This window comes from Triticum dicoccoides, chromosome 3B (genome assembly GCF_002162155.2).
Source record: "Triticum dicoccoides isolate Atlit2015 ecotype Zavitan chromosome 3B, WEW_v2.0, whole genome shotgun sequence".
In the NCBI taxonomy this organism is placed as follows: domain Eukaryota; kingdom Viridiplantae; phylum Streptophyta; class Magnoliopsida; order Poales; family Poaceae; genus Triticum; species Triticum dicoccoides.
In genome coordinates this window covers 431,039,643-431,050,149 of record NC_041385.1, presented here as the reverse complement: position 1 = coordinate 431,050,149, position 10,507 = coordinate 431,039,643, and the positions used below count along the sequence as shown (strand labels likewise).

The 10,507-nt window shown below is 48.4% G+C and overlaps 2 protein-coding genes across 7 annotated transcripts in view; both read right to left on the bottom strand.

The window, feature by feature from the left end:
* The window catches only part of LOC119276344 (aspartic proteinase oryzasin-1-like), a 6,850-nt gene extending 5,563 nt beyond the window's left edge, over nucleotides 1-1,287 (bottom strand). For all 6 annotated transcript variants that reach the window (XR_005136557.1, XR_005136556.1, XM_037557388.1 and 3 more), the window contains exons 1-3: nucleotides 1,215-1,287; nucleotides 374-858; nucleotides 207-267 (exon numbers count right to left, since the gene is read on the bottom strand). Coding sequence is in view for 4 of the 6 variants with exons in the window: in XM_037557388.1 (XP_037413285.1) it covers nucleotides 207-267; nucleotides 374-847 (535 nt within the window). In the remaining 2 variants the exon portion in view is untranslated. The remainder of the gene's footprint in view (nucleotides 1-206; nucleotides 268-373; nucleotides 859-1,214) is intronic.
* Nucleotides 1,288-5,096: 3,809 nt separating this feature from the next.
* Nucleotides 5,097-6,163, bottom strand: LOC119281340. Its single transcript, XM_037561868.1, has one exon. It carries the CDS (start codon nucleotides 5,890-5,892, stop codon nucleotides 5,317-5,319), a length of 576 nt encoding a protein of 191 aa, XP_037417765.1. The 5' UTR covers nucleotides 5,893-6,163; the 3' UTR covers nucleotides 5,097-5,316.
* Between the last annotated feature and the right edge of the window lie 4,344 nt (nucleotides 6,164-10,507).

Here is a 10,507-nt window from a genome sequence, read left to right as displayed (position 1 = left end):
AAAACATCGTCTTCGCAGCTCAAATCTTAGTTCCACTAAACAAATGCTACCAAATTTAAAACCGTTATCGAAATTCTATCACCCTAGAGCATTGTTTTTCTTTTTTAAGAATAGAAGAATTTAAAAATTGAGCTGTAGTACATACCATGACTAGTCAAACCCAACAGTGTAAATAAATAAGCTGATGTCTTGGAGAGAAAGCATACCGTTCTCCTTGTAGGTGCTGGACCGTCTTGATACATACTTGGGATGGAAGTAGCAAGCAAGCTGTTCTCACGCTGACCAAAATCAGTAGTCAACCCAGCATAGCAGGCATCCCAAAATAATAAAGTAAAACAAAACAAGGACAAAAAGAGGTTGAATTGACTCGTACCGAGAAGAAGCACTCGGCGGAAGGTACCCAGAGGTTGGCGCTCCCCGTGTCAAAGACCACCGTGAAATTCTGTGGCGGGGAGCCAACTCCAATCTGCCCAAAATATTGAGCGTTCACGTAGTTCTTGAGCGGGACGACGGCCTGGTAACCTTCGCGCACACGTCTGTTTCCTCCGATCCCTCTGTGACTCCAACGGCGCTTGAGCCGCTGTTCCATGGCCGCAGCCTCTGTGAATATCCTTTGTGCCTGGGCGCGAACTTGGTTAACTGCCTCCCTCACCGGATGAACCTTACTCCCTGCCCCGCTGTTCTCCCTTGTACTCTTTGGCACTGGTGTGTTATAGATGTCTTCCATTGCCGGCCTCTTCTTCAAAGCAATACGGACCAGGCCATCGTCTCCGGCAGATACGAGGGTACTCCACACTAGCAGTAGGGAGAGAATGGTACAGATACCATGAGTTTCGTGATGCCCCATTCTGATGTGCACTGCAGATGTAAGTAGTGCAGTATAAGTCGTCAAAAGCATGATACATTTTCCTGCATGCTGCGGAAATGGCATGAAGAAATTCATGCCATGGCACTCTGGTGATTATTACTTTCTTGTAATGTTAATGCAAACAATCGTTGCTTGTTGTTGAAAAAACAAGAGTTTTCGAGTTGAATTGTATTGAGCACACATCGAACACTCTTAAGCTCAAACTGGAACTATTCTGACAGAAAGAATGAAACGGGGGAATGATTATTTTACAGAGAAAAAAAACTGGAACTGGCCGACCATTTTGCTATTTAGTTGATCGAAATGAGGCAGGGGATTAATAGAGCACATGGAGCAGAGTACTCACCTGCTTGCGGAAGAAGGGCTCAAAGAAAAGGAGGGCGTTGGATACGAACTGGGCGAGCAATTATCAGGGGCGCTTATTTATAAGATGATTGCATGCAAACTGTACACAGGAGTAGTTACAACGTGAACAATATCCCTTCAAGATGAAGCCAAACTTTGGGTCACGGCAGGAGCTACGCACCTGAGCATTATCATGCCGCGAGAGTAGTTATTGTTTTCATTTTATTGACGGACGGACTATGTTGTGGAGCCATTATTATGTACTCTAAAACTCTCCTCCTTTATTAATGAATGAGGCAAGTCTTTTGCCACTGTTTCAAAAAAAAAAAAGCCCTTCTCCAGCACAGGCAACTAGGCATCAATCATCACAGCCAGTACAAGTAGCTAGCTAGGTTGGTGTCACGTAACGTTGGCCACTGGACCCGTGCGGTGCCTTAGAAGATCAAGGATTCGAGCTTGCGAAGCAATCCAAGTTCAATAGCCAGCCCCATCAGAGCCATCGGCGCGCGAGTGGCCAACAGAGCAACCTTTGGAGGCACGAGACGTGGTCTTGTGCCGCACTCCACGTCCCCCTGTGGACCAGAGTGCTACTGCCTTCCATAGCGATGGGAGTGGTAGACTAGTCGTACTATGGTAGCTAGCAACCAGGCATGGTCATGGCTGTGGGCCCGTCGAGCTCGAAGGAAACCTCAGGTTTGGTTTGGCGGACCGGACACGGAAGGCTTGTGGCGTCGTTTCCTCTTTGGAGCATAGTTTAAAAGACCGGACTGGGCTGGCGGTCGGACCGGAAAAACCGGAACAAACGATCACAGTGGTTTTTTAAGTGTAGTGGACCGTCCCACAATCGAACCAAAAAAATCGATTGAACTGGTCGGGTTTTGAAAAAACTGATGAAGCGGGTGGTTCATAGAAAACCGGCGATTCAATGTTGATTCCAAAAAAGCCCCTGACCGATTCGTTTTTGTGGGTACAAGCTGAGGGTAAAATCAGTAAAGAAAAAAACCTCTTTTGATAGGGTTTCGATTGATTGGGAACTTTCTCTCTATATATAATTGATTGGTGTATTTACTGATAAAAATATATATTATTTTATCTATTAATTGGTGTATTTATTGATAAAATATATATTATTTTATTCTTGAAAAAACTGACAATCGAATCGGTGAACCGGTGGTCCGACTGGTAAAAACGTGAACCAACAACCTTGCCGATTCGATTAACGGTCCGTTGTTTAAATTATGCTTTGAAGTCATTGTTTGGGAGCTTTGGCCGATCGGAACTCAGAGGTGTGACGGTGTTGGACCATCACGTGGATTTGGCTGGAAGGGTCGTTTGCCGGGGAAAACCCTTGATCTCGGCCTTCCAGATCGGGAGATGGTGGCGTCGGGTGCCGTCACCATCATGAGGGCGTCGTTCTTGGAGCAATTGTCGGCTAAAGAGGACTACAGATGGAGCGGCATTGTTTCTCCCGTGTTGACGACGACAGGTCTCGACAGCATGGTGCAGCGGAGTCTCGACGACGGATGTGTCTTGATGGAGGAGCGCAGGGTGGTGGCGCACTTTAGTGTCGTGGTAGTGTTGACGGCAATAGGGTCTGACAAGTTCAATATGTTGATCCGTCCTGAAGATGAGACAGTGACGGATTTAAGAGTGTGTGCATGTGATGCGCTGAGGGTCTGCTTGAGCGGTTGGTGCTCTCGGCTCATAGAGAGATGGCTTTGCAAGGCCACTGAATTAGATGATGTGTGTGGGTGTAAGGTCAGTGCATGTCATCAAGTTTGTAGGTGTAGAAACATAGGTCATCAAGGTGGCTCTGGGTTGATTCATATATTGTTATTTTTTTTTTGACTTTGTTGAATAATACAATAAAAATGTCCAAAGGTTGAAACCTCCTTTTCGGAAGAAAAAAAGCGACCAAGTATGGTTGAGACAGTAGGATTCGATTCAGCTGCAAACATGTCACATGTTGGACCATTTGATTAAACGTTTTGTGCAAGAAAGGGAAGGAGCGAGTACTAGCAAAGAAATGAAGGGAAAAATATCTTAAACCTCACCTTCTCATACAGTTATGTTAGACCCACCACGGAAGTGAAAGTATCCTTCTCAACTCGAGCTCATATGAGCTCGAGAACAGTAAAAATTAAAAACGTTCTAACTTCTTTTTTATGATAAACATTGAGGAATGTTTGTAGTGCTTGCAAAGTTTCATCATGAAAAGACAGTCATGAAGTCGTGTAAAAAAACAAATCTATGCTCGAAAAAAGTTATTTTTAGAGTGTTGATATTTTTTAGGCTCCCATGGAAAAAGGATCTGACCCTCCCACTTCGCTCTCATGGGCGACGGGGAGGGCGCTACCGCCGACACCCTTCTCTCCCTCCCTTCCTCCTCCCTCGCCATCACCAGAGGACGTAGTGGGGCAAAACCTGGCCGCCGCCACCGGCGGGGCGTTTCGCCTTCTCGCGCATGGCCTCCGTCATGGGGCGTCGCCGTTGGGCCGGGACACAGCGATGTTGTGGGTCCCGGTGGTGCGGCGTCGAATCCCCACGGTGACGGCACTCGGAACCGACGGCGCACGTCGGGCTTCGAGGTGGCGCACCGTGCAAGCGAGGGAGTGGCGGCGGATCGGGATCCATCCTGATCTGGCGTCCGTCTTCAACCCGCGGCTCGGGCTGTGGGCAGCGCGGGACAGTGTCCTCCGTCGTGGCGGCGATGGTGTCGACATGGTGGAGGCAGCGATATGGTGGTGGTCCTAGTGCTCTTTTCGCATCACGATAGTGATGTGCTTGATCTGTCCTCCTCAATCTGGCAGTCGACGTGTTCCGAAACTGTTGCCGGATATCTTGCCCAAGGATTTCTGGATTGGATTAATCTGGTCGTGTGTGTTCATATCAGCCTACACGGCTCCATGAGGGTGCAGCGTGAAGCTCTGTTGTTTCTTGACACGATGAGACATGTCGGTATCTCGATTTTCATGGCGTAGACAGCGGTGGAGAAACTGATGGTGGCTGAGGTCGAAGGATCTGTAAGGCGAAGGGGGCCTTGGAGGCGATGGAGTCAGCCAGGTGTCCGATAACTTTCGGAAGGAGCGGTGACAAGTGGGGGCGGTAGCACTAAAGGATTTCATTTTTGGTGGTACTCCTTGGGTCCGAGTCATGACTTTCAAGGTGAAAACCTAAGGTCTAATCTTTATTGGTTGTGACTGGCAATTGCTTTGCTGAATTTATTGTTTTGAGAGCTCGGACTTTCTCGAGGGTGAAATCTAAGATCTTGGATCGGGCATTGACGACGGTTGTCCACAGTTTCCTTCTTGAAGGCGTCGTTTTTGAAGACCTTTTATCTTTTTTGGGTGTTGTTGTTGGTGATGGTTTGCGTGCTGCTACGGAGAGGAGTTGAACACTGTGGCGAGGCCTTTGTTTTTTCGTTTTTGTTTTTTGGGTTGTATGCATTCTGGATGTCTTTTTGGATATTTTATTGGTGTGAAGGCTAGGTGTAATTGTATCTTCGTGATATAAATGTATTCTTTTTTTAAAAATAATCTTAAAAGTTTACAAGCATTTAAATGGATTGTTTAATTTTTCCAAGAAAAAAGTTTAGAATCCTTTGATTTTTTTTGACTTTTTTGGATTTTATTCACCCGAGCTCATTAATCCACGTCCCACAGAAGAGACTTCCCTCGGAGCATAGCTGGGCGTGGTCGTCGCTGAGTTCAGGGCCTTCAGCATGCCGCAACTATCTCGGGTTCAATTTCTTCCCCGATGCTATGCACCCGGAACCGGAAGCGATGGCATCGCCACTATCGATCGCATGAACGTACCTTACGTCAGAGCTCAATATATGGCGATTGATTAAAAATGCCCAACATCTTATGGTCATGACATTTCCATCAAACAGGAACCAACACAGAAAATTCTTTATACACAAGAGGGCTGAGTGAGGGCATTTACAACCTGTTACGGATCGGAAGCCTGGGAAAAACGGCACACGAATTTGCACAGAGGAAACCGAACGAACCAAAAAAAAAAAACAGTCAACCAAAGAATCACGCACGCTTCTTGTCCACCACCCTCTGACGCCAACACCATAGCATCGGGTGAATTCAGAATCAGAGCTGCTTGAAGCCGAAGCGCATGAGGAAGAAGATGAGCCTCCCCACCACCACCACGGACTCCACCAGCCACATCACGTGGTACACCACCTTCTCGTACACCACCGCCAGCACGTTCACGCGCGGCCGCCACCGCAGCGCCGACAAGAAGCCGACCGCCCGGACCTTCGAGCTCGAGTGCGCCGCCGCGCCGCCATTGGCACCCTTCCCGCTCCCGGGGCTCTTTCTAGCAGGCATCGGCGCCGGCGCCCCGGTGGCGCCGCTCCAGCTCTCCTCCGCGTCTCTTAGTATCGGCTCCGACGCCCCGCTGGCCCTGCTCCGGCGCCCGGCCGCCGGCTTCCTCGGCATCGCCCGCTTCCGTATCCACTCGGCCACCTTACCGCGCGCCATCAGATCAATCCAAGTTGAACGGATTTCCACTCGATCGAGTAAGTTGCTTCTTGTTGCTTGCTTGTTTGCTGCTACAGCTCTGGACGTCTGACCTCCTCGTTCTCTCGACCGAGCTTTATATATGCTGCTGCGACGCCAACGCGGTGGGCGAGACGACCATGCCGCCACAGCTCGGGTGCGCATGGATGGAAATGGATAGGAAGACGCGAAAGCAAATAACAACACGAGCGAGAAGCCGAGAACGAGACTAGAGGAGGACGATTCAAAGTCAAACGTACGCCTGGTCAATAAACAAATGCCTGCTGAGCCTGACGGCTGTGGGGTTTCTTCGGAAGATTCCGGTCTGAAGGGAAAGCTCAAGCTGCTGACGTTGTCAGCGCAATGCCTTGGTGAAGCAGATCAGCAATGTTTGGACTGACTAGAAATGTCTCGTTCGTTAGTTGAGCTCATTATTGTTGCTTGATAGTGGAGTATGCATGCCGCCGTGGTGCTCAAGTCAAAATTATTCAGTTGATCGCTTCATCTTCTCGATGTACGTACGTACTACAAAACATTGTTTGACTCTGAATCCCTGATTTCTAAATTTATTTCTTGCCGGGAGAATCTCTGATGACAGGAGGGATGACGCTGACATGCAAGTGGCTGATGGTATGATTGTTCTTTTCTGTTTCTAGAATAAAGCTCACGGGAATGGGATGATGCTATGCTACGGTACACCAATTAGCTTGGAGAGCCCGCACAGCTAGGTAGCTCACGATGGCCATCGTCGTAGTTTGAGCGGTGGGTGAAGCGTCGAGCCTTCCCGGGAATCCACATACTTCTCCCCAACACCACCCTCTACGGCGACGGCGACGACACACCACCGCCACAAACCCCTCTACGGGTCGCCCGCTCCCTGATTTGCCTCCATATCCGGCACAATTATAAGAGCATCTACACCCGGGCGTTCCAAACCTGTGTCAAACATTCGGGTGGGTAGACCGGCCACCGAGCGGTCACAAAAAATTGACCTAACCGAACGACTCAAACCGGCCTTAAATGTCCGGCTGTCCAGCGCCCTTCATATCCAGCTCAAATATAGGGCAGATATGGAGCGGTCAGGGGGGCGTCATTCACATTGGAGCTGAGAGATCCGGCCCACCATCAACCCACGGCTGTCCCACGAAAAACCCAGATTCGGCTCCTCGCTGGCGTAATGTCGAGCTCCGGTAGCCACTACAGATCTAACCTCGACGTCGACGAGGAGTTGGTCATCCGCATTGCCTTGGAGCGGTCCAAAGTGGGCACCCGGGGCAGCTCCGGATTTGCAGCGTCGCCGCAGCTTCCGCGCCAGCGCAACGTGGACGCTGGAGCTGACCCCACACCCCCCTCCTCGCCCCGCGCGCAGCTCCGCCAAGGCAACATAGTCCGCTCCGCCCCCACGCCATCCCATTCCCCATCGACCGTTGCTCCGCGCGGGGCAGTGGGGGGTGCTAGTGCCATTGCCGCCGGCCCGCATGCACACTCCGGAATGTGAGGCGCGCGCTGCCCGCCACGAGAGGTGACGGGCAAGGAAGAGGGGTATAGCGGAGCAGTCTCTGCGCCACCGCCACGAGATGCCGGCGGAGCCTTGACGAGGACGAGCGGCTCCTCGCTTGGGTCTACTGCCAGTCGCTCACGACGTCAGAGACGGACGCTTTAGATTACGCTGTGTCACAGCTGCACCGGGCGGACGGTTTTTTTCTCGAATACGCACAATTGTGCGTACTATATCTTTATCTTTACCTAATAATAAAGGGCTACCACTTTTGTTAGTACGTTATTAAAATTGCCCACGAAGTTGCAAAATATTATCCACCAATGCCATCTATAAGTGATAAAAACATTTTGCAGGGAATCCCTCGTCGGTCGGCTCAATCATAGGGACCTACTATACTGCGTTTTGCGACATAGCGCGCCCATATGTGCCGGCCCATGTGCCGGCGCCTGTTTTTAAAGTCTCATTTATTTATTTATTTTTCTGTTCCGTTTTTGTTTTTTTTCTTCTCTAAATAATTTGGAACTTCAAAAAATATGAAATTAAGAAAAAGAGAATTTCAAATGAAATGTTCAAGAAACATAAAATGTCTGTGAATTCAAAAAATGCTCTAGATTTTCTAAAAAAGTTCGCATATTCAGAAAAATGTTCGTAAAATAAACAAGTTCATGATTTTGAAAAACAAAGTCTGTGTATTAATTATTAATGAAATTGAACAAAATGTTTGCTCATTCAATAACCCAAAATTTTAAAAATAGTTCATGAACTACAAAAGAGTTTATTGATTTATAAAATGTTTGCTGATTCAGAAAATGTTCATGTATTTCAAAAAATATTTATGAATTTAAAAAATCCACCAATTTCGGAAAAATGTTTCTCTATTCTAGATTTTCGTTTCAAAAGAAAATGCTTAAAAACCGTTCACAGTATCAAAAACATATTCATAATTTTAAATAAAATGTTTGTAAATATTAAAAAATATTCCCAAATTTGTAAAAATGTTCACAAATGATTGAATGTATGTACTTAAACAGTATTGCTTCTGAGTCTTCGTGACTATATACCCGCTTGAATTTTGAAGAATTAACTACCGGGGGTGGAGATTTTCGTACGTGACTCAGGGAGCCGCCTCCTCCCCCAACTAGGGTTCCTCTGCTTCCCACCGACGTCGGCATTTGTCTGCGTCGTCTCCGGTGGCCTTAGGGTCATGGGAGCGCGGCAGATCCTGGCCCTTGCCGGTTGGAGGGCTTTGTTTTTAGATGTGTCTTCGAGATTTGTTAGGGTTTGTGTCCAATTCAAGAAGACAAGAAGGCGATGGCTATCTGAAGATGGAATAAGGTTCTCCACGCCTAGCTCCCGTTCCGGTGGTGCGTTTAGCATCCTCGGTGGGCGTGTGGATGTGTCATTCGGTGAATCTGTCCTTGGTGGATTTTCTCGGATCTATTTGTCGTTCGTCTACATTCGTGTGTTTTCAGGTTGGATCCTTCTGATCTGCGCTACTCTTCATCGCCAACGGTTGCTGTTCTGGTACGCTCGTCCTATGGGGCCTTAGCACGACGACTTCCCGACTGTCTACTAGAGCAAGTTTTGCCCGGCTCCGATTATGGAGGGGCGATGATGGCGGGCCACCTTCGGCTCGCTTCAGTGCTTGTAGTCATTGCTAGGTGGTCGATGTAATTTTTATTATTTTTGGTGTTCGTTGTACTGCCATGATTGAAGATGAATAGATTGGACGTTTTCTCAGAAAAAAACTACCAGGGGTGGATCGTAATATTACTGTATGTTTTTTAAAAAATGTTTCTTGAAATTCTGAATAATTCTTTGAATTAGCAAGTTTTTTGACAACCATGATATTTTTTTGAAAATGTGAACATTGCTTCAATTTGTGAATAAATTTAAAGAAAGAAACATTTTCTTGCATTTGTGAACAAAATTTTAAAATCATGCGATGATATGTAAAAATGTCGTTATCGTCATTGGAGATTATGATTTTTTTCTCTCAAATGCGCACGAGTGTGCGTATCATATATTGATAGAAGAAAAGGGGGGGGGGGAGAGCCCCGTCCACATTATTTACATGACGCGTACACAACGCGATCCACCGTGCTAGCTACCGGTGGATTACTCACCATACACCCACCCGCTACCTCTACATCTACTGAAAGGATGTTAAGATCCTCGTGCAGGAGGCCTGCCTGCTTCCATATTTCGCCCTCAGCTTGTATTCTTCGTAGCACATGCCGCACATCCGGGGCCTTACCATCAAACACGGTCGAATTACGATGTTTTCATAGCTCCCAGAGGACAAGTATCTGAATGGCATGCGTCGTCTTTGTGTATCTCCCAAATCGTGCCACCCGAGTGCTCCATTCCCGTAGGTCTTCCCTTTGTGCCGGCGCCAGACCGACCATGCCCATGATGAGGCCTACCTTTTCCCAGACTTCACGCGCGAAGACACAGCTGGTCAGGAGGTGGTCAATAGTTTCCTCCTCCTGGTCGCAAAATGGGCAAGTGTCCTGGTGCGGAAGCCCTCGCCGTGCAAGCCTGTCCGAAGTCCACACTCTACCCATAAGCGCGAGCGACACGAAGAAGCGGCACCGTAAGGGGGCCTTCGATGCCCAAGTGAACCCAGCTGTGGGTGAGAGATGATGCGTGGCAAACCTAGCCGCATATGCCGATCGAACCGAGAATTGGCCATTCTTCTCCCATGACCATACAAGATGATCCGGCCGCTGTGCCTCCAAGTTCATGCCTTCCACCTGCGCCCAAAGTTGCATGAATTGGCCAAGCTCATCCTCATTCAAGTTTGGTCCAACATCTCTTGCCCATGATGCGTGGAGCATTGCCTCCTCCACTGTCCTTGTGCATCTCACCCTCTTGGATACTTTGGCATATATCCCTGGGGCCAACTCCTGAAGCCGATAGCCATTGCACCACCTGTCTTCCCAAAAAAGGGTCGTTTTGCCGTCTTCAAGCTCCACTCTTGTTGCAGCCTGGAACAGAGCTCTGGCTTCATCTGGAATGTTGAACTTGAACTCCGCCCATGGCCTGGTAGCATCTGCATGCTGAAGCCACAACCACTTCGCTTGGGGCGCAATATTCATCCACTTGAGGTTGGTCACTCCCAGTCCCCCTGCCCATCTTGGTTGGCAGACCATGTCCCATGCTACCGCACACTTCCCTCCACCTGCATCCTCTTTCCCACACCATAGGAAGCTTTTGCAGATTTTCACTAGTGCCTTGATCGTTTTTGTGGGCAGACCCATGGCAAGCATGGCATGT

What these genes read in the sequence shown, in the direction of transcription:
- LOC119281340 (XM_037561868.1), bottom strand. Translation starts at nt 5,892, where the DNA reads ATGCGCACCCGAGCTGTGGCGGCATGGTCGTCTCGCCCACCGCGTTGG.